At 42.4% G+C, this 23,733-nt stretch overlaps 1 protein-coding gene across 1 annotated transcript; it reads right to left on the bottom strand.

Annotated features, from left to right (window-relative positions):
• Window positions 1–1,410: 1,410 nt before the first annotated feature.
• LOC144594638 (platelet endothelial cell adhesion molecule-like) lies at window positions 1,411–21,833 on the bottom strand. Its single transcript, XM_078401413.1, has 8 exons — window positions 21,742–21,833; window positions 20,121–20,269; window positions 19,257–19,280; window positions 16,166–16,468; window positions 12,992–13,282; window positions 10,403–10,681; window positions 5,131–5,427; window positions 1,411–2,888 (listed from the first exon to the last, which is right to left on the bottom strand). Exons 2-8 carry the CDS (start codon window positions 20,158–20,160, stop codon window positions 2,806–2,808), a joined length of 1,317 nt encoding a protein of 438 aa, XP_078257539.1. The 5' UTR covers window positions 20,161–20,269; window positions 21,742–21,833; the 3' UTR covers window positions 1,411–2,805.
• Between the last annotated feature and the right edge of the window lie 1,900 nt (window positions 21,834–23,733).

The raw sequence follows: 23,733 nt of genomic DNA, 5'->3' as shown, positions 1-23,733 counted from the left end.
ATCTATCTATCTATCTATCTATCTCTATCTATCTCTATCTATCTATCTATCTAATCTATCCCTCCCATCCAATCCCATATTTCGTATTTATTTATATATATGTGTGTGTGCGTGTGTGTTGGAAAGAACTGAAGATGCTGGTTTAAATCGAAGGTAGACACAAAATGCTGGAGTAACTCAGCGGGTCAGGCAGCATCTTGGGAGAGAAAGAATGGGTGACGTTTCGGGTCAAGACTGAATAACTTGGATGTAATGTAGACAGGTTGGTTCGTAAATTTGCAGATGACACCAAGATTTCTGGGTTTGCGGACTGCGAGAAAGGCTGTCATAGCATACAGCGAGATATACTCCAGGTGCAGACGTAGGCAGAGAACTGACAGATGGAATATAATAATAATAATAATAATAATAATAATAATAATAATAATATATTCCTTTATTCATCCCACACCGGGGAAATTTACAGTGTTACAGCAGCAAAGTGGATAGCAAGACATTATAAATAAAAGTAAAGACAAGGATAAATTGTCAATATCTAAATAAATAATCTAAGAAAATGTGAGGTGTTAAACTCTGGGAGGTCAAATGTAAGGGGAAGATATATAGTTGATTGAAAAACTTTTAACCACATTGGTGTGTGGAGGGATCTTGGGATCCAAGCCAATAACTCCCCAAAAGTGGCAGCACAAATAGATAGTGGTAAAGAAGGCTTGCATTTGTTTGTTGGGCATTGGTTGAAGAGTAATTCCCCATGGTGGGTAAGGAAGAAAATAAACTATGAAGCGGTGTATTACCTGGTCTGACCTGCAGGCTTGGGTCTTTCTATGGGATTGTTCATGAATCCGGGCAGCTCACAGTCAGTGCTGGTGCCAACAGTTCTTAACTAACTGCACATTTCCATTTGTCTCAGTTTTTTGACTTTGACAAAATCTTTGAGGTCTGAATGAAAAGTATTTCATGTCAATAGACAATAGGTGCAGGAGGAGGCCATTCGGCCCTTTGAGCCAGCACCGCCATTCAATGTGATCATGGCTGATCAGTCTCAATCAGTACCCCGTTCCTGCCTTCTCCCCATACCCCCTGAGTCTGCTATCCTTAAGAGCTCTATCTAGCTCTCTTGAATGCATTCAGAGAATTGGCCTCCACTGCCTTCTGAGGCAGAGAATTCCACAGATTCACAACTCTCTGACTGAAAAAGTTTTTTCTCATCTCAGTTCTAAATGGCCTACACCTTATTCGTAAACTGTGGCCCCTTGTTCTGGGGCCGCAGTTTAAGAATAAGTGGTAGGCCATTTAGAACTGAGATGAGAAAAACTTTTTCAGTCAGAGAGTTGTGAATCTGTGGAATTCTCTGCCTCAGTTGTCATAAGGTCATAAATTATAGGAGTAGAATTAGACCATACGGCCCGTCAAGTCTACTTGCCATTCAATCATGACAGATTTATCTCTCCCTCCTAACCCCATTCTCCTGCCTTCTCCCCATAACGTCTGACACATGTACTAATACAAAAAATCTATCTATCTTTGCCTTAAAAATATCAATTGACTTGGCCTCCACAGCCTTCTGTGTCAAAGAATTCCACAGATTCACCACCCTCTGACTAAAGAAATTTCTCCTCATCTCCTTCCTTTAATTCTGAGGCTATGACCTCTAGTCCTGAACTCTCCCACTGGTGGAAACATCCTCTCCACATCCACTCTATCCAAGCCTTGTACTATTCTGTATGTTTCAATGAGGTCCCCCTCATCCTTCTAAACTCCAGCGAGTACAGGCCCAGTGTCGACAAACGCTCATCATAGGTTAACCTACTCATTCCTGGGATGAGGATGTGTATGTCTGCCACACTCAGTGGTGTGTTTCAGCGCAAGTTAATAGAATTCCAAGCAACCAAGTTAAAATGTTTAAAAATAAAATATTCGTTTTTATTTTAATAAAGCCACACGTTTTGAGAATTGAGAAGCTGCACAGTTTGAGATACAGCATTACTTTTCGCATTGCTCTTCAAAGAAAAAGTAACCCATTAAAGGATGCAACGTGCTGGAGTAACTCGGTGGGTCAGGCAGCATCTCTGGAGAACATGGTTAGGTGACTTTTCGGGTCAAGTCCCATTTTCAGACTGGTCTGACAACAAACAAAGTAATCTAACTGTTGGAGCAGTGTTGGGGGAAGTCATCGAAAGGTGGCTCACAATATAGATTTTGAAGAAGGTATTGAAATTGTGGGGTAGGACAGAGAAATTAAGGTGTGCGAGGATGTCTTAATTTAGTTTAGAGATACAAGACCCAAGGGGGAAGAGAGAAGAATGTTTTTTTGCCTTCCATCACAGTGAAGGGGTGTCTGGAGGAGTCACTGTGATGGATGTTTGTGTTAAAATTGTGTGTCTTGTGTCTTTCACTCTGTACTGTTGTTTCTGCGTGGCAAATGATTTTCGTTCAATTCATTTTGAATGTCAATAAAGGTCATTCAGATTCAGATTTAGACATAAAAAGCATTCTTTCCTTAATACTGAAATTACCATGAACTTTCCAACTTCAGAAAACAGTAGAATGCAGTCCAACCCTGTTCCACCCCCCAAAGTTATAAAAATAGAATTACATTTGAAAAATAAATTCTCATAAAACACCTCAAGGTCTGAATACATTCAGGACCTATATTGTTTAATTTTTGTATAATACTGGAATTAAGGGATAAGGAAAGTAGCACTGAGGTAAACGGTTCATCGTGATGTTATTGAAGGATATGTCAGGAGAGTGCGGCTCGATGTGGCCTGCAATGGGTTCTGGTTCTTGTGTTGTCCTGCTTGGTCAGTCGGATCGAATGATGCAGGCACCGAGGAGCAGTGCGGTGACCAAAGTCATGACCGATGCCACTGCCACGTGAGTTGAGTCTGTTTAAATAGAGCAGAGTAGATGGCAACTTGCATTAAATATTAGACAACTGTTCTGTCGTGATTAATAAAAGGCAGGCAGCATCATCAGAGACCCACACCACCCTCCCCACGCTCTCATTTCACCCCTGCCATTGGGTAGAAGGTACAGGAGCCTGAAAACTGTAACGTTCAGGTTCAGGAACAACTTCTTCCCTACAGCCATCAGACTATTAAACACCACAACCTCAAATAAGCTCTGAACTACATAGACTATTTTTGTTATTATTGCACTATTATTGTTTGGTTTTTACGTGTACGTACGCGTGTGTGTGTATGTGTGTATATATACACACACTGAACCTTTTTCTTCTCATTTATCATAGTGTTCACAGTGCACTATGTTTACATATTCTGTTGTGCTGCTGCAAGTAAGGATTTCATTGTTCTATCTGGGACACACGACAATAAAACACTCTTGACTTGACTCTCTTGACTCTTGAATGTTTAATAAATAACTAAATGAAGTACTGATTTTTTAAACAAATCAGAAATATATGCATTGAACCCAAAATTAGCTGGAAGACAGGAAGGTTTTCATTTCCATGGTACATTCCTGTCCCTTTCAGAACATCCCATGCATTTAATGAACTGCACCTACTACCTTAATAAGGGAAACATGACTTCCAATTTATGCACAATAATCCACCATGACCAGGATTTTTCATTATGTTTGTTAATTTAGAAGGACGAGAGGGGATCTTATTGAAACATATAAAATTATAAAAGGACTGGACAATCGAGATGCAGGAAAAAAGTTCCCAATGTTGGAGGTGTCCAGAACCAGGGGCCGACCACAGTCTAAGGATAAAGGGGAGGCCATTTAAAACTGAGGTGAGAAAAAACTTTTTCACCCAGAGAGTTGTGAATTTGTGTAATTCTCTGCCACAGAAGGCAGTGGAGGCCAATTCACTGGATGAATGTTATAGAGAGTTAGAGAGAGTTCTAGGGGCTAGCGGAATCAAGGGATATGGGGAGAAGGCAGGCACGGGTTACTGATTGTGGATGATCAACTATGATCACAATGAATGGCGGTGCTGGCTCGAAGGGCCAAATGGTCTCCTCTTACACATATTTTCTATGTTTCTATGTAATCTGTTGCAGAACTGTTTTAAGAGTCATGGAGTTGTATACCATGGAAACAGGCCCTTCAACGTACCATCTTTATGCTAACCATCATACTTGTGTAAAGATAGACACCAAACGCTGGAGTAACTCAGCGGGACAGGCAGCATCTCTGGAGAGAAGGAATGGGTGACGTTTGGGGTCGAGACAGGGTTGCCAACTGTCCCGTATTAGCCGGGACATCCAGTATTTTGGGTTAAATTAGTTTGTCCGGTACTGGACCGCCTTTGTCCCGTATTAGTAGGGTTGCCAACTTCCTCACTCCCAAATAAGGGGCAAAGGGTGACCTTACCCAGCCAGCGGCCACGTGCTCCCGCTCCAAAGGTGTAGATGGAGTCAATGGAAGGGAGTTTAGCTTGCATAATGGTCTGGCCTGCGTGCACAATTCACTCCATAGGTTGCGAATTGCCACAAATGATCTCAGTACTGAAGGCACTTCAGATATAAATGTATATGACAGAATGTGGAATGTACGACGTGATAAACCGAGTGGACTCTGCAGGAAATGGTGAGTTTAACCCCTCCTGATATTGTGAATACACAATGTGAAAAGTTATATCAGTATATTCTATCAGAATATTGCCCAGTTCTGTTCAACATTTCTGTTTGACTACCATGTTAACAGTCTGAAGAAGGGTCTCGACCCGAAACGTCACCCATTCCTTCTCTCCTGAGATGCTGCCTGACCTGCTGAGTTACTCCAGCATTTTGTGAATAAATACCAGGTTAACATTGATAATACAATGCACAGCTTGGAAGGAATCTTGCATCAAATGACTCCATCACTTAGCATGTCCGTGCATTGTGCTGATAGACATCTCTAAGCAGTGTTGCCGTGCTGGTTGTTTAGGTGCCGGGGCTGTCACTGGTGCCGGAGCGCCTGTTGTTAAATTCCCCACTAGTTAAAATTCCCCGCTGTTTATATTGCCTTTTTGGGGGGAAATGCAATGATTTAAATGCAATTCTTAGATTTAGGTGTTGCACAGCAGGTTTCCATGGGGATATGTTTGATAGGTTCAAGGTAAAATGTGAATTGGACTATCTTATAGAAGCAAACAGATAGATATATTGATCTTACCTTTTATATTTATAGCAATGTTCTGACTTCTTTGACTTCGTTTTTTTATACCTGCATTGTTTTCTGCTTCACAAAAATACTCTCCACTGTCTGCAGTGTCAGCCGTGTAAATGAGATGGACTGCTGCAGTAGCATTTAAAATTATCGGATGGAAAGGTTTTCCTGGTGTTCCTTTGTAAAATGTGTAAATTATTGGACTCGATCCATTCACCACAGCACATGTGAGACTCAAACGACCACCTTGAGCCACAATACCATTCAAGGCTGTTGATTTTAGACTTGGTTTGGAAACTGGTACTGTTTTAAAAGAAAAACAAATGAGATAATCAGATATGTCCTTTTACTAAACATTATCGGGGGAGGGGTCAGTTATTGAATTGATAGATTGATTGAAAGATCCAGCATGGAAACAGGCCCTTTGGCCCTCCGAGCCCATGCCGACCATCGATCACCCATTCTTTGTTCTTTGTTATCCCACTTTTTTCACATCCACTCTCTACAAACGAGGGGCAATTTCAGAGGCCAATTAACCTACAGACCTGCATATCTGTGGGATGTGGGAGGAAACCAGAGCACCCGGAGGAAACTGAGGCGGTCACTGGGAAAATGTGCAAACTCCACACAGAGAGCACCCTAGTTCAGGATCAAACCCAGGTCTCTGGCGCTGTGAGGCAGAAAATCCACCCGATACGCCACTGTGCCTCCAACTCGCTTCATTCCAGACATGAGTACACTCAGGCTTTCCAGCGTATTGATATCAGATGCCAGCTCTACCACCTTGGCCTTTAAATTCTATGTCATCCCACCATAGAATTTATATGATAATAAATAAATAATTTTCTTCCGAATCCTCCGTACATGTGACATGCTAATTCACAGAGGTGCCCAGACATGTGCAATTGTATACAGTTCTATGCAGTGCAAATCTGGGCAAAAATTCTATAAATTTTGTTAACAGGTGTGAAAGGCTCCTCAGACAGAAGTAGGCCGTCACAAAACAGACAAGTCCTGCAGGGATAGCATTTTGTGTCTATCTAGGGTTTAGACCAGCATTTGCAGTTCCTTCCTACACAGATCTTTGATGTTCTGAGCTCCCCCAACATCTCACAATAGGCCACCTTCCACAACACGCTTCTTCCTAACGGCAAGATTGGTGTAAATGGAGCAAAGCTTAAAATTGTAATGTCCACAAACTCTTAGTCTTGTTTATAGTAGTAATGGGTCCTGGCAACAAATATCTATTTGCCCACTTGCACCTTTTACTTGTCTTTCCAAGTGCCACAGTACTTCTGAGCCAAAACAATTACCAGCAAAAAGGAAATTTTACTTCAGATCTACTGAAAATATTTATTCAAACCTATGTTCCTATAATATAATTTAGATGTTGATAAAAAGCACAATATGCGGTATTACTGAAGGCTCCAAGTCTCTGGATGTATGTCAGTAAAAAGTAGAAAGTAATTTACAATTTCTAGAAATCTAACAAAATTAAGTAAATAACTGGAGTGGTTCCTCAGTCATTTGCTGCCTCACTGTTGTATCTTTGGCAGGGATCTTAGGGAGCATAAGAAACGTTGAGGAAATGCATCTTCACAATCTGTAAATCTAGGTTTTACTGCACATTTTAATTCCTTACTCCAAGAAACATTGTCTAGCTGTCCCATGGAGTTAGTCTTACCTGTCACAGTCACCAGCTTTTCAATAGTTTTCAATGTCCGCTTCCATTTTGCGATGCAAGAGTACAGTCCCTCATCAGCAGCAGTTGCTTTTATAGAAATCTTAGCTTCACCATTAACAATTTGGGTTATCAGAGTTGAACCTTTCGAGATCGTTAATTCATATTTTGTATCAGATGCACTTAATGGTGACATCTGAACTCTGCACCCAAGGGTAAAGTTATCCCCTAAAAATACTTGAGATTGTGGTTCAATCGTGAAGAGGTGACTAGAAAATGGATCTGAAATGAGAAATAGTTGATCACAATATGAAGCGAACAGTTATTCTTCCTTTCAATTTCATTTTTTCTTGTTGGAACATTGCAAATCCCCAGAAAGGGGATGTGCTGGCTCCGGAGGGAGTCCAGAGGAGGTTTACAAGAATGATTCCATGATTGAGCGCATTAGCATGTGATGAGCTTTTGACAGCACTGGGCCTCCACTCGCTGGAGTTTAGAAGGTTGAGGGGGGACCTCATTGAAACTTACAGAATAATGAAAGGCTTAGATAGAGTGGATGTGGAAAGGATGTTTTCACTGGTGGGAGAGTCTAGGACCAGAGGTCATAGCCTCAGAATTAAAGGGCATTCTTTTAGAAAGGGGGTGAGGAGGAACTTCTTTAGTCAAAGGGTAGTTAATCTGTGGAACTCATTGCCACAGAGGGCTGAGGAGGCCAAGTCAGTGGATATTTTTAAAGCAGAGATAGACAATTCTTGATTAGAACTGGTGTCAAGGGTTATGGGGAGAAGGCAGGAAAATGGGATTAGGAGGCAGAGATCAGCCATGATTGGATGGTGGAGTGCACCCAATAGGCCGAATGGCCTAATTCTACTCCACTTCTAACTTGTGAACTTGTGAAAATGCACCGCACACAATACTGTAGCTTGGTCTCATCAAGACCCTGCCTAACAAGACATCTTTTTTTTTTTTTTTAATTTTATTTTTGAAAAGCATATGTACAAATCGAAATAAAATAAAAAAACACATTTGTTACAAAGTTCTTACATAGCTTCAATTTTTAAATTTTTGAAGAGAGAAAGTAAAAATAAAAATATAAAACTATAAACTTGGGAAGAGAGAGTAAGAGGGTTAAAAAAAAAAAAGGATCTAACAATAAAAATTAACGGGAGTAGATCCGGGAGACAAAAACCACAGCTGTACATCCAACCCCCAACTCAAGTTTCAACTTTTTATTTAAATTTTTTTATTTTTTATTTTAGTCCTGTGCCAAACCCATTTACTTTTCTAAAAATTCAATAAATGGAGACCATATTTTTAAAAACAACTCAGGTTTGTCGATTAAGGCAAACCTTATTTTTTCCAAATGCAGGGTCTCTGTCATTTCCATAGTCCACATTTTAATTGTGGGGGTTATTGGTTTTTTCCAAAATTTAAGTATTAGTTTTTTCGCAGTTATTAGACTGTAATCAAGAAAATGTACCTGACTTACTGTAAAATTTGTAGTATGTTCTGATAATCCTAATATAATTAATTTTGGGTCCATATCTAATTTTTTATTAATAACTTTAGAAACTATTTTAAAAATCTCCAACCAGAAGTTTTGCATTTTTATACAAGTTACGAAAATATGAGTTAAATTAGCTTCTTGAAATTGACATTTATCACACATAGGAGAGATACTAGGAAAAATCCTATTTAATTTCGTCTTCGAATAATGTAATCTATGTATTATTTTAAATTGTATTAAGGAATGTCTAGTATTCAATGAACATTGATGTATATGTTGTAAACTTTCATCCCATATATCTTGCATTATAAATTGATTCAATTCGTCCTCCCATGCTCGTCTATAAGATTCTGATGACGGAATGTCAATGTCAAGGAGAATATTGTAAATAAAAGATATTAATTTATTTGAGTTATAATGTCGATTCAGGCATACATCAAGTGTTTCTGGACCTCTAAACTTATATTCTTGCATGTGTGATTTTACATAATCTCTAAGTTGTAAATATCTAAAATAATTATTAACATGTAATCCGTACTTCTGCTGTAACTCCTGAAACGAAAGAAAAGTTCCCTTATGATAAAGATCTCCCACCCTTTTGATTCCATAACTTTTCCATTGAGCAAAGCCTCTATCTAAGACAGACGGTTTAAAAGAAGGATTATTCGCAATAGGAAGGAAAACAGATAATTTACTCAATTTTAACGTAAGCTTTAATTGTTTCCAGGTACGGATAACACTATGTATAATGGGATTACCTCCATATGTTTTTTTATTTAAATTTATTGGAGCTAAGAGGATCGCACCAATATCGAATGGCCCTCCGAGCCCATGCCGACCATCGATCACCCATTCTTTGTTCTTTGTTATCCCACTTTTTTCACATCCACTCTCTACAAACGAGGGGCAATTTCAGAGGCCAATTAACCTACAGACCTGCATGTCTGTGGGATGTGGGAGGAAACCAGAGCACCCGGAGGAAACTGAGGCGGTCACTGGGAAAATGTGCAAACTCCACACAGAGAGCACCCTAGTTCAGGATCAAACCCAGGTCTCTGGCGCTGTGAGGCAGAAACTTCACCCGATACGCCACTGTGCCTCCAACTCGCTTCATTCCAGACATGAGTACACTCAGGCTTTCCAGCGTATTGATATCAGATGCCAGCTCTACCACCTTGGCCTTTAAATTCTATGCCATCCCACCATAGAATTTATAAGATAATAAATAAATAATTTTCTTCCGAATCCTCCGTACATGTGACATCCTAATTCACAGAGGTGCCCAGACATGTGCAATTGTATACAGTTCTATGCAGTGCAAATCTGGGCAAAAATTCTATAAATTTTGTTAACAGGTGTGAAAGGCTCCTCAGACAGAAGTAGGCCTTCACAAAACAGACAAGTCCTGCGTTGGCATTCCTTGCAGGGATAGCATTTTGTGTCTATCTAGGGTTTAGACCAGCATTTGCAGTTCCTTCCTACACAGATCTTTGATGTTCTGAGCTCCCCCAACATCTCACAATAGGCCACCTTCCACAACACGCTTCTTCCTAACGGCAAGATTGGTGTAAATGGAGCAAGGCTTAAAATTGTAATGTCCACCAATTCTTAGTCTTGTTTATAGTAGTAATGGGTCCTGGCAACAAATATCTATTTGCCCACTTGCACCTTTTACTTGTCTTTCCAAGTGCCACAGTACTTCTGAGCCAAAACAATTACCAGAAAAAAGGAAAGTTTACTTCAGATCTACTGAAAATATTTATTCAAACCTATGTTCCTATAATATAATTTAGATGTTGATAAAAAGCACAATATGCGGTATTACTGAAGGCTCCAAGTCTCTGGATGTATGTCAGTAAAAAGTAGAAAGTAATTTACAATTTCTAGAAATCTAACAAAATTAAGTAAATAACTGGAGTGGTTCCTCAGTCATTTGCTGCCTCACTGTTGTATCTTTGGCAGGGATCTTAGGGAGCATAAGAAACGTTGAGGAAATGCATCTTCACAATCTGTAAATCTAGGTTTTACTGCACATTTTAATTCCTTACTCCAAGAAACATTGTCTAGCTGTCCCACGGAGTTAGTCTTACCTGTCACAGTCACCAGCTTTTCAATAGTTTTCAACGTCCGCTTCCATTTTGCGATGCAAGAGTACAGTCCCTCATCAGCAGCAGTTGCTTTTATAGAAATCTTAGCTTCACCATTAACAATTTGGGTTATCAGAGTTGAACCTTTCGAGATCGTTAATTCATATTTTGTATCAGATGCACTGAATGGTGACATCTGAACTCTGCACCTAAGGGTAAAGTTATCCCCTAAAAATACTTGAGATTGTGGTTCAATCGTGAAGAGGTGACTAGAAAATGGATCTGAAATGAGAAATAGTTGATCACAATATGAAGCGAACAGTTATTCTTCCTTTCAATTTCATTTTTTCTTGTTGGAACATTGCAAATCCCCAGAAAGAGGATGTGCTGGCTCCGGAGGGAGTCCAGAGGAGGTTTACAAGAATGATTCCAGGATTGAGCGCATTAGCATGTGATGAGCGTTTGACAGCACTGGGCCTGCACTCGCTGGAGTTTAGAAGGTTGAGGGGGGACCTCATTGAAACTTACAGAATAATGAAAGGCTTAGATAGAGTGGATGTGGAAAGGATGTTTTCACTGGTGGGAGAGTCGAGGACCAGAGGTCATAGCCTCAGAATTAAAGGGCATTCTTTTAGAAAGGGGGTGAGGAGGAACTTCTTTAGTCAAAGGGTAGTTAATCTGTGGAACTCATTGCCACAGAGGGCTGAGGAGGCCAAGTCAGTGGATATTTTTAAAGCAGAGATAGACAATTCTTGATTAGAACTGGTGTCAAGGGTTATGGGGAGAAGGCAGGAAAATGGGATTAGGAGGCAGAGATCAGCCATGATTGGATGGTGGAGTGCACCCAATAGGCCGAATGGCCTAATTCTACTCCACTTCTAACTTGTGAACTTGTGAAAATGCACCGCACACAATACTGTAGCTTGGTCTCATCAAGACCCTGCCTAACAAGACATCTTTGCTGCTGTATTTAAAACCATTTGCAGCAAAGGCCAACATACTTTCATAGATATGACAGAAACATATAACATTTATGAGAGGCAAAGATAGGGTAGACAGTCAGAACCTATTTCCCATGGTGCAAATGCCAAAGTCTAGAGGGCGTAGCTTTAAGGTGAAAGTAACCTATTTTAAAGAAAATATGAGCGGCATATCTTTCCGCAGATTGGCGGGTCTGTTGAATGCAGTGCCTGGGGTGATGGTGGAGGCAATCCTCTCACCATGGAAATAATGTTCTGTCTTTATGTTTCTTCACAATTTCCATGTTTTACTGCTTCTACTATGTATTTGCTCACTCGCTCAAATTGTCTAAAATTCCTTGAAGCCTCTTTGCATTCTCCTCACGACTAATATTTCCATGAACCATTTTTCAGGATCAGGCATCACTGATGCTTATTATACACTTCTATTTGTCCTTGAACTAACATTTCAGAAGGCACAGATTTAGGCTTAGGTTTATTAGTGTCACATTAGATAGAGCTCTAGGGGCTAGTGGAACCAAGGGATATGGGTAGAAGGCAGGCACGGGGTATTGATTGGGGATGATCAGCCATGATCACAATGAATGGCGGTGCTGGCTCGAAGGGCCGAATGGCCTCCTCCTGCACCTATTTTCTATGTTTCTATGTTTCTATTTACTGAGGTACTGCGATAAAACCTTTTATTTCATAGAAAATAGGTGCAGGAGTAGGCCATTCGGCCCTTTGAGCCTGCACCACCATTCAATATGATCATGGCTGATCATCCAGCTCAGTAACCTGTACCTGCCTTCTCTCCATACCCCCTGATCCCTTTAGCCACAAGGGCCACATCTAACTCCCTCTTAAATATAGCCGATGAACTGGCCTCAACTACCTTCTGTGGCAGAGAATTCCACAGACTCACCACTCTCTGTGTGAAGAAATGTTTTCTCATCTCGGTCCTAAAAAACTCCCCCCTTATCCTTAAGCTGTGACCCCTGGTTCTGGACTCCCCCAACATCGGGAACAATCTTCCCGCATCAAGCCTCTCCAACCCCTTAAGAATTTTATATGTTTCTATAAGATCCCCCCTCAGTCTTCTAAATTCCAGCGAGTACAAGCCTAGTCAAGACAGTCTTTCTTCATATGAAAGTCCTGCCATCCCAGGGATCAATCTGATGAACCTTCTCTGTACTCCCTCTAAGGCAAGAACGTCTTTCCTCAGATTAGGAGACCAAAACTGCACACAATACTCGAGGTGCGGTCTCACCAATGCCCTGTACAACTGCAGTAGAACCTCCCTGCTCCTAAACTCAAATCCTCTTGCTATGAATGCCAACACACCATTCGCTTTCTTCACTGCCTGCTGCACCTGCACGCTTGCTAGAGTTCCTAGAGTTTTGTAGTCATCATTACTCATGATGAGTGTTTTTATTTGAAGATTATTAATAGAGTGTAAATTTCTTGGCTGCTATGGTGGGACATAATCACTTGATTATTATTAATCCAAATTCTGGGATTATTGATCTGGCAATTTAACAACTCCACCGCGGCTACAAACCCCATGCCTTGTTGCACAACATTGTGGCTGCATCTATAATTTGCAGGTATTTGATTGTGCCTGTTAACCTACCTTGCACAGCTATGCTGACGAGTTCACTGTAGTTTGAGTATGTCTCCAAGCTTCTACCTTTGAATTTACAGCTATAGATTTGATTTGTTGTTTCTGTAACTTTAATCATGTATGTTACAAAGTTTGTGTTGCTTCCTTTATGTCCCGCGGGGGAAAGTTGTCCATTTTTATCTTTGTAGAATGTAAAGTCAAGAGGAGGAATTTCTTCAGGAGCATTGCAGCGCAGCTCAATTTCATTTCCCACTATCACCGTCGTTGATTGTATGGTAAGTCGAGGCCTCTGTAGTTGTCCTAAAGTAAAAATCATAGGATTTTATGGTTTTGGTATAAAAGTACATTTAAAGGTATCAACTTTCATGGTTTTGTCACCATTTCGCTGAAGCAAATAGTTAAGAATTTGACATTTGGCATGAGCTTCCAACCACAAGTTCACCACATCGTTGGGGTAACTTGCACTGTTTGCTAATGGCATATATTTTGCACCTCAAAGATCTCTCTGCTGCTTCTCTATTTAATAGATGTTACTCTATTCATGATTCAGCCATAGCACTGCCTACATCCTTTGTGCAAACCATAAGAAATGCGTTTTCTGCACCTGGTTCCTGTTCGGCTTGTGGTATTCGCAGTTTATCATTTCTCCTCATACAATCCTGCTTTGATAGTTCTTGCATCAGTGAACAATGGGAGCCAGTTTACCCCACGACAGAATGGGGAGGAGGAATGGGGGAAATACAACCAGAGAGTTGTGTTGTGTACACCAAGCGTTCTCAAGCAGCAATGTGATTAATGGATAAATATTACTTGGCATACCCAAGGATAACTCCCTTGCTCTTCTCCAAAATAGGGCAGGCGACTTCTCATTTCAGAGTGCAGTGCTGTTTTCGACTAGGCGTCAGCTGGCATTTTTGCATAAAGGATCCTGGAATGGGGTTTCAACGTGAACGCTTTTGACTCAGATTGCCAGCACTTTAGCATATGAGCCTCAGCTGACACTGATGTAATATCCATAACCAGCATTGGACATTGGAAAAGCAGTGGAAGTGGGATCTGCAGGAGAATGTAGATGTAAGTGGCGTAAGACATTCTAGCCACAAGGAGCAAAGAGGTCCTTCTACAGTTGTACCGGGCCCTGGTGAGACCGCACCTGGAGTACTGTGTGCAGTTTTGGTCTCCAAATTTGAGGAAGGATATTCTTGCTATGGAGGGCGTGCAGCGTAGGTTCACTAGGTTAATTCCCGGAATGGCGGGACTCGTATATTGAAAGGCTGGAGCGATTGGGCTTGTATACACTGGAATTTAGAAGGATGAGGGGGGATCTTATTGAAACATATAAGATAATTAGGGGATTGGACACATTAGAGGCAGGAAACATGTTCCCAATGTTGGGGGAGTCCAGAACAAGGGGCCACAGTTTAAGAATAAGGGGTAGGCCATTTAGAACGGAGATGAGGAAGAACTTTTTCAGTCAGAGAGTGGTGAAGGTGTGGAATTCTCTGCCTCAGAAGGCAGTGGAGGCCAGTTCGTTGGATGCTTTCAAGAGAGAGTTGGATAGAGCTCTTAAGGATAGCGGAGTTAGGGGGTATGGGGAGAAGGCAGGAACGGGGTACTGACTGAGAGTGATCAGCCATGATCGCATTGAATGGCGGTGCTGGCTCGAAGGGCTGAATGGCCTACTCCTGCACCTATTGTCTATTGTCTTAGAGGGAGTACAGCGAAGGTTCACCAGATTGATCCCTGGGATGGCAGGACTTTCATATGAAGAAAGACTGGATAGACTAGGCTTGTACTCGCTGGAATTTAGAAGACTGAGGGGGGATCTTATTGAAACATATAAAATTCTTAAGGGGTTGGAGAGGCTAGATGCGGGAAGATTGTTCCCGATGTTGGGGAGGTCCAGAACCAGGGGTCACAGCTTAAGGATAAGGGGGAAGTCTTTTAGGACCGAGATGAGAAAACATTTCTTCACACAGAGAGTGGTGAGTCTGTGGAATTCTCTGCCACAGAAGGTAGTTGAGGCCAGTTCATTGGCTATATTTAAGAGGGAGTTAGATGTGGCCCTTGTGGCTAAAGGGATCAAGGGGTATGGAGAGAAGGCAGGTACAGGTTACTGAGCTGGATGATCATATTGAATGGCGGTGCAGGCTCGAAGGGCCGAATGGCCTACTCCTGCACCTATTTTCTATGTTTCTATGTATGATCCGAGGAAGTGCTCGGAGATTGTTTTCTCTTGAAGGATGGCCTTGAAGAGGAGGAAGACCATGTGAAGGATTCCACCGCTGTAGTTTCCTCTTGTTACATCCCATGCTATTCTGATTATGAATTTATTAATCCTCTTCCCTCATGTTGGTATTACAGTCTCCATTGCTTGACGTCCGACAGATTGGAGTTTGGTCTCTAACATCCCCCATCTAACTCTATATCAGCCATGATGGTGTTGAATGCTGGGACAGGCATGAGGGACGGAGTGGTCTACGCCTACTCATTGTCTTTGTTTATGTGCTCTCCCAATTTTAGACTCAAGGTCAAATTCGATTTATTTTGTCTGAGGAGGTAACCTTTACCTCACCTGCCCCCCCCCCCCCCCAAAAAGAGTTAAATTACCCCATGACAATATTCAGAGAAGAACAGGCGTCTCTCTAGAGTTCATCTCTCAACCCAAAGTTGTCACAGACGATCAAGTGATCATCACAATTGATGTTCAAGGGGTTTTCCGAAATGGATATGGGGCTTCATTTCTGGAGCGGCAGCAGCGACTATGAATGCTTTCATGAATGCTTCATTGCCTAGTCAAACCAAACAAGTGCAGATGCTGGTTCATATCAACGATAGACACAAAGTGCTGGGATAAGTCATCGGGGAAAAAGGATGGGTGGCGTTTCGGGTCGGGACCCTTGTTCAGACTGGACTTTGAAGACTATCTCTCGGACGGGAGGCCCTTTCTCACTGCTCCCCCTCTATGATTCCTGCTCTTCAACTCTTACCACCATGTTTTTGAGCCTGAACACGAAACGTCACCTCTCCTTTTTCTCCGGAGATGCTGCCTGACGCGCCGAGTTGCTCTAGCACTTTGTGTCTGCCTTTATGCTTCATTGGCTGGTTGGCACTTTGGAAAGTCCCGAGTTATATTTTTCATGCCTCATGTGGCATCGTAATATGTTTCATGTTTCACATTACCTGTAACTTTTATGTGTAAGATTTCACTCGTAGTTGTTACATTTGCCACTCTCGCGTCACAAAGATAGTATCCAGTATGTGATGCTCGAGCAGATTGTATTGTAAAAGAGTATTCTTGGTCAGAAGTCATGGAGGTATTCAGCAGGAAGTTTTTGCTTGATCCTTTATAGAAACGGTATAAAAATTGATTTGGGAGTCCAGATCTTGCCACAATATAAACTGAACACGTCAGGGTAATGGAGCTTCCCGCTTTGGCTGATGTCTCAGGCTTAGATTTTATTTTTACCGAGTGTATCGTCATATCTGTGAGAAAAAAAACAGACATTAGTTTTGATTCTGCATAATGTGCACAATGGCACAGCTGGTAGAGCAGCTGCCTCACGGCACCAGAGACCCGGGTTCAATCGTGACCGCGGCGGCCGTTTGCGTGGACTTTGTACGTTCTCCCCGTGACTGCATGGGTTTCCTCCAGGTGCGCCGGTTTCCTCCCACATCCCAAAGACGTGCGGGTTTGCAGGTTAATTGTCCCTCTGTAAATTGTCCCTAACGTGTAGGGAGTGGATGAGAAAGTGGGATAACATAAAACTGGTGTGAAAGGGTGATCGATGGTCGTTGTGAATTGGGTGGGCCGAAGGGCCTGTTTCCAAGCTGAATCTCTAAACTAATAATGTCAGAACATTCTAGAAATACAGATCAAGCATAGATTTTCATTCCAGTTTGAAGAAGGGTCCACCCTGAAAGGTCAAATGTTCATATTCTCCAAGGATGCCTCCTGATCTGCTGAGTTACTCCAGTGTTTTGAGTCCTTCCTTGGTAGGCTCTCTGCTCTTTGAAACCCTGTTATTCACAAAACTCTGTAATTCACAAAGTATTATCCTTGGCTCCAACAGACTGGATTCATCTAGGTCTTTGGAAATGTTAATGATCATAAGGTCATAAGTGATAGGAGCAGAATTAGGCCATTCGCCCCATCAAGTCTACTCCACCATTCAATCGTGGCTGATCTATCTCTCCCTCCTGACCCCATTCTCGTGCCTTCTCCCCATAACCCCTGACACCCATACTAATCAAGAATCTATCTATCTCTGCCTTAACAAACATCCATTGACTTGGTCTTCTGTGGCAAAGAATCCCACAGATGATCAACTTATTCTTAATTTAAAACCTATAAATCTGCTTTTCACTACGCCCAAAAACACAGTATTTTCCCACCTAAACATCTTTGTATAATAACTAGACCAAGTGGACCCATTGGGCCCAAACCTCTCCTGCATTGGTGCAGCACCCTCTCCTCCCTTCTCTCCCTCTCCCCCTCCCCTCCCCCCCACTCTATCCCCCTTATCCTCCATTATCCTCCCTCCACCCCTTCCCTCCCTCCCTCCCCCCTCCCTAGGGGATAGATTTAAACTTTAAAATGTGAATAATTTTAAAAATATAACACCGATTTCAATGAAACTTCTTCCATTAGTGGACTGCTTTAATCATGGATAAAAGACAAACAAGTTGAAAATGTTTCAGTCATACGTAGAATCAAAATATATTCATGCATCAACTGCAATTTAATGGTAGATATGCGATCTACTGAGATTGTATTAAGGCAAAATGTAAGACTGGCAAAAGAGAGGCAAAGATAGTTTAAGGTGAATTCCCACATTCTCAAAGACACAGGAGTGGGGGAGGTCATGTGAACCTTAGACTGGGATTAATGGCGATGTTGGGGAGACAGCAGAAGGAAAGTTTCGAAAAAAAGTCCCCACTGATACACAGTCACTCGAATCAGAGAGATTGTGGCGTGAGAAATCACCAGAAGGTGTCAGGAGTTTGATCTGCAGTCAGAAATGAGTGACCCGATCAGTCACCAAAATAATATATCGTCAGTGATTAATTATTGAAGTCGCAAGGGTAGATGATTTAAACTCATATGAGAGGGAGAGGGAGGGAGAGAGCGAGAGAGAGAGAGAGAGAGAGAGAGAGAGAGAGAGAGAGAGAGAGAGAGAGAGAGAGAGAGAGAGAGAGGGAGGGAGGGAGGGAGGGAGGGAGGGAGGGAGGAGAGAGAGAGAGAGAGAGAGGGAGGGAGGGAGGGAGGGAGGGAGGAGAGAGAGAGAGAGAGAGAGAGAGAGAGAGAGAGAGAGAGAGAGAGAGAGAGAGAGAGAGAGAGAGAGAGAGAGAGAGAGAGAGAGAGAGAGAGAGAGAGTCTCTGCATTAAATTATTGTAATCTCTCAAATGAAGGTGGATCATCACAGAATAAGTCTGTTGTCGTATTAAATTCCTGAGTTCCATCATTGTACAATGGTTCTTCATTCAAACCCATGTGGGCTGGAATTTTGGATAGATAACACTTTTTGGCTTAATTAACCTATATTTAATTTATGTCAAAGATTTACAGTGGCACATTGCTTGTTGATGCAAAAATTTATTCAAATAGATAAATTCCCATAAAGTGTTCAAATGTCCACAGTCCACTCTCGGTACAAAAAACTAGACCTGGGTTTTGTGTGAATTGCCTGCAGTTTTACATCTCTCCCCATTTTAGTTTTCATTGGTTTTCTGTAAATGTGATCATTGCACCAATGTTGTGATTAATCTGTAGATCTAATGGATGGGAGAGTGCAGGAAGGAACTGCAGATGCTGGTTTAACCCGAAGATAAGACACAAAATGTTGGAGTACTCAGCGGGACAGGCAGCATCTCTGGAGAGAAGGAATGGGTGACGTTTCGGGACTGCCTCGTTGAGTTACTCCAGCTTTTTGTGTCTTATCTAATGGATCGGAGTAACAATTTTAGGTTGTGGCCGGGACCCATGAGAAGTTTCCTTCTGCCACCATCGTTGATTGAAAGTGGAGTTTAAACAGTTCCCTTAGGCAGATCATTGCCACGATTTCTGAAGTTAAGCAGTTCTTTTTGTTTATCTCACACAGAGAGATTTAAGGATTAATTTCAAGCTACCAAGAGTTCGTCGCAGGGTTCAGTCTGAAGAAGGGTCTCGACCCAAAACGTCGCCCATTCCTTCTCTCCTGAGATGCTGCCTGACCTGCTGAGTTACTCCAGCATTTCGTGAATAAATAAGGATTAATTGAAAACAGTTCTTACCTGTTTGGAAATGACCAATCCCATCTGAAACAACGAAAAGATAATATTGTTCAGACCATTCAGATTTGTGTTCGCGTCAGTTCAAAATGCAGGGAATAGCCACAATTAATTAATCATGTCTTTGACAGTTTGCGAGGAAGCCATTTAGCCAGTCATGTCTACGTTGTTGGAAAAAGTCCATGACAGTCAATTTCCAGTATAAAGTCCGGAGCTTCAATGTTACTGCTCCTCAAACATGCATCCGCATACTGTTTAAATGTGACAAGTATTTGCGCCACTACCTTCCCTGAAGCCAGTGTGTCCCACACACCCACCACCCGCCAGTTGGAAAAAATGATTCCACGTCTCTCTGCCACCCTTCTGCCAATTAAATTTATGTCCGAGGATTTTGACCTCTCTGTCAAGGGACACCGGATTCTCCTGCGCGCTCTATCTCAACCTCTCGTGAGCTGATACACTTCAATCAATCGCTGTGTTTTGTAAGAATAGCAGGATTAAATACCATGATATGAGAAGATAAGAGTTCAAAGTTATATGTGGAATTTTGTTAATTTCGAGGGACTTATTTGTTTTATATAATTCTGAACATGGACTTTCAAACTAAGTCTTTGCAACCACTTAGTTAAAAGTCCATGTTCAGCATTATATAAAACAATGTTGTGTATATATATATGTTGCATAAATTATAGAAGCCATGTTGTTTTACTCAAGGGTAGTACAGTCGGAGAAGGAACATTTTTTATATTTTCCCACTGTATTAAGATATTCTAAATGTCTTCTGCAATAGGATTTGTAATATGATGTGCAGTACACTAAGTTTCACATGTCTAACTTTTTGAAACAATAAAATAGTATTTAACTTACACAGCAGCTGGACCAAAAACAGGATGGCGGTTTTCGACATGTTCTTCGCAGTGCTTTGAAAGACGAAATGTTTTTCAAGCTACCAAGAGTTCGTCGCAGGGTTCAAAATAAGATTGATAAATGCCCTTTCAGGAAGCGAAGTAGATTGTCTTCAAAACAAAATTATTCTTAGAATTAGAAGCACAGGCAGAGTAATTTCTGTGTGACTGTGTGTCTTGTTGCTTTTCACTTATTGACTCAAATTTCACTGTACCTTAATTGGTACATGTGACAATAATTTGATCTGGAAATCTTGAAATTTCAAGTAGCTCAGAGAGAGAAAAAAAAACTTCTATCTATCTATTGCCTTTTTGACATCTCTTTTTAGGAGCCCCCAGTTGAAGTATTTGTGAAATATACTAAACAGACACTTTGCAAACAGCAAATTCCCGAGCATCAATGTGATATTAAATAGATAAGCCGTTTAAGAAATGCCAATTAAGAGACAAGTGTTAACCGGCAAAACAATTCCTCTTATCCGTGCTGTGTGACTGCGACTCGAACGCAGAAGTGCCATTCACGCCTGGCAACGGCGGAAAAAATAAACCAGACGTTCTCTTAATCTGCGCAATGTCATGTGGCAATTTTCACTTCCAAGAGATGGGAAGTGAAACCAGCTCCGTTTAATTAAATGGAAGCACTATTTGCATGCATTATTCTTAAATCAGTCGTGTTCCAGATAGAAACATCTAGATCCATTAAAAAACATTAACTGTGTAATTGCTGTCGTAATGTAACATTTTCAGTGAAATAGTAAAAGTAGCAAAAAAAGGTTGAGATCACAAACTATAAAACTGAGGGTATTTATTCACAAAATGCTGGAGTAACTCAGCAGGTCAGGCAGCATCTCGGGAGAGAAGGAATGGGTGACGTTTCGGGTCGAGACCCTTCAGACTGAAGAAAAACTTGAGCGGTTCAGGCTGAAGAAGGGTCTCGACCCGAAACGTCATCCATTCCTTCTCTCCTGAGATGCTGCCTGACCTGCTGAGTTACTCCAGCATTTTGTGAATAAATACCTTCGATTTGTACCGGCATCTGCAGTTATCTTCTTATACTATAAAACTGAACTGCTTTTACTCTCAAAGCTGTCAATTGTATCTAGATTTTGTTTTGGACTCCTATGTGGGACCTTGAATGTACATATTAAAATATTTAGATTTAGTTATCAGGTGGCGCAGCGGTAGAGCTCCTGCCTCACGGCACCAGAGACCCGGGTTCAATCCTGACCTCGGGTGCTGTCTGTGCGGAGCTTGCACGTTCTCTCTGCGACCAAGTGTGTTTCTTCCGTTTGCTCTGCGGTTGTGTATGCAAATGTTTCAACTCCAAAAAATTTTTTGAAGTCACAGACACAAAAAATATATAATTGTGTCGAGGCTGGTATTATCACTGCTGTTTGCCCCGTCATGTGCAGCCATTAGTTCAGGCTGAAGAACGCGGATAGTTTAGTTTAGAGATACAGCGCTGAAACAGGCCCTTCGGCCCAGCGGGTCTGTGCCGACCAGTGAAACCCACACATTAACACTATCCTAACCCACTAGGGACAATTTTTACATTTACCAGGCCGCCAATTAAACATACAAACCTTGTACGACGTCTTTGTAGTGTGGGAGGAAACAGAAGATCTCGGAGAAAACCCACGCCGGTCACGGGGAGAACGTACAAACTCCGTACAGACAGCACCCGTAGTCGGGATCGAACCAGGGTCTCAGGCGCTGCATTCGCTGTAAGGCAGCAACTCTACCGCTGCGCCACCGTGACCGCCCAAAGTTCAGCGAACATCTGAGGCCTGCCTTTCAGAACAGTCTTCAGTCTCGGGCAATTCCTTCCTTCTGACCAGTGCGCACATGTTGTCTCCAGTGTGGTGGTCGTAGAACAGCTGCAGTGGGTACGGCAGTGAACACGTTCCACCAATCTCCATCCCTGTACCGATTCCTGGCCTATTGTGCCAATTCACAGAGATTTCCTTGCAAAAGTCTCAGCATAGTTTTGATGGGTTTCTGTGAGTTAGCATTTGTTGCAGAAATATATTAGTTCCTGCGTTAGTGCTGCCCAAGATGAGTACACTTTGTTATGGAGTCATAGAGTCAATGATTTATGGGCCAAGCGCAGGCAGGTTGGACTAGGGTAGCTGGGACATTGTTGGCCGGTGTGGGGGAGTTGAGCCGACGGGCCTATTTACACACTGTATCACTCTATGACTCTATGACTCTCTGAGTGATACAGTGTGGAAACAGGCCCTTCGGCCCAACTTGCCCACACCAGCCAACATGTCCCACCGACTACACTAGTCACACCTGCCCGCGCTTGGTCCATAAGGCAGAAGGCCTCAGAAGGCAGTGGAGGCCAATTCTCTGAATGCATTCAAGTGAGAGCTAGATAGAGCTCTTAAGGATAGCGGAGTCAGGGGGTATGGGGAGAAGGCAGGAACGGGGTACTGATTGAGAATGATCAGCCATGATCACATTGAATGGTGGTACTGGCCCGAAGGGCCGAATGGCCTACTCCTGCACCTATTGTCCTATTGTCTATAACCCTCCAAACATGTCCTATCCATGTACCTGCCTGTTTCTTAAACGTTGGGACTTCTTTGGCAGCTTGTTCCATCCACCCACCACCCTTCGTGTGAAAAAGTTACCCCGTCAGATTCCTATTAAATCTTTTCCCCTTCACCTTGAACCTATGTCCTCTGGTCCTCGATTCCCCTACTCTGGGCAAGAGACTCTGTGCATCTACCCGATCTATTCCTCTCATGATTTTGTACGCATCTGTTATAGTGCTCTTGTCCTCTAGAGTATGAACATTCAGAGATAGGTAGGCCACATACCTTATTCAACAACATTCACTGAGACGGGGTGATGCTGTGCTCGGACACCAACCTTCCACCAGCATCGCCAGACGAGCAAGAATCGCCCCACAGCTCAACGTAAGAGGTTGCCTGTGAACGAACGCTGGTGGTGGGCGTTGTGATAGCAGTTAGAAACCCCCCCCCCCCCCCCCCCCCCCCCGGCCAGCAGTGGTCTGTGGCCCTTTGAGAGACGGTCTCACACATACAGTATCTGCTCCCTGGACGTTTGCAGGAAGGAACTGCAGATGCCGGTTTAAACCGAAGATAGACACAAAAAGCTGGAGTAACTCAGCGGGACAAATGGCAGCATCTCTGGAGAGAAGGAATGGGAGGGAAGGAAGGGTCGAGACCCTTCTTCAGTCTGATGTCAGGGGAGGGGGCGGGTAGTCGTCACTCTTCCTTTTCTCCAGAGATGCTGTCTGACCCGCTGAGTTACTCCAGCATTTGGCGACTATCTCCAGCATCTGCACCCCCTCCTCACACGTAAGAAAATGGGAGCAGGAATAGGCTGTTCCCCAACAGTATTGAATGGTGGGGCAGGCTTAAAAGGGCCGAGTGGCCTCCCCTCGCTCCTACATTCTTACAGTTCCTCCGTTGCTTCAGTCAAGCATTCACTGAGGAAAATGTTTTTTTTTTGCAATCGATGCCGCAGACCAAATTTCGACAGCTCTGTCAGCAACCATTTCCTGCCCCGCTTGCATTTTGTCCGCTTGCACTGAGTTTAACAAA

This window comes from Rhinoraja longicauda, chromosome 6, assembly GCF_053455715.1.
Source record: "Rhinoraja longicauda isolate Sanriku21f chromosome 6, sRhiLon1.1, whole genome shotgun sequence".
NCBI classification, from domain to species: Eukaryota; Metazoa; Chordata; class Chondrichthyes; order Rajiformes; family Arhynchobatidae; genus Rhinoraja; species Rhinoraja longicauda.
This window is presented reverse-complemented; position numbering and strand designations above follow the sequence as displayed.

Excerpts from the sequence above, each read along its gene's own strand:
- LOC144594638 (XM_078401413.1), bottom strand. The coding sequence starts at position 20,160 with ATGTCGAAAACCGCCATCCTGTTTTTGGTCCAGCTGCTGT. Across the intron at positions 10,682-12,991 it reads CGTCAGCATAGCTGTGCAAG|ATCCATTTTCTAGTCACCTC; the intron begins GTAGGTTAACAG and ends TTCTCATTTCAG. Across the intron at positions 5,428-10,402 it reads AAAGCTGGTGACTGTGACAG|TACCAGTTTCCAAACCAAGT; the intron begins GTAAGACTAACT and ends CTTTTAAAACAG.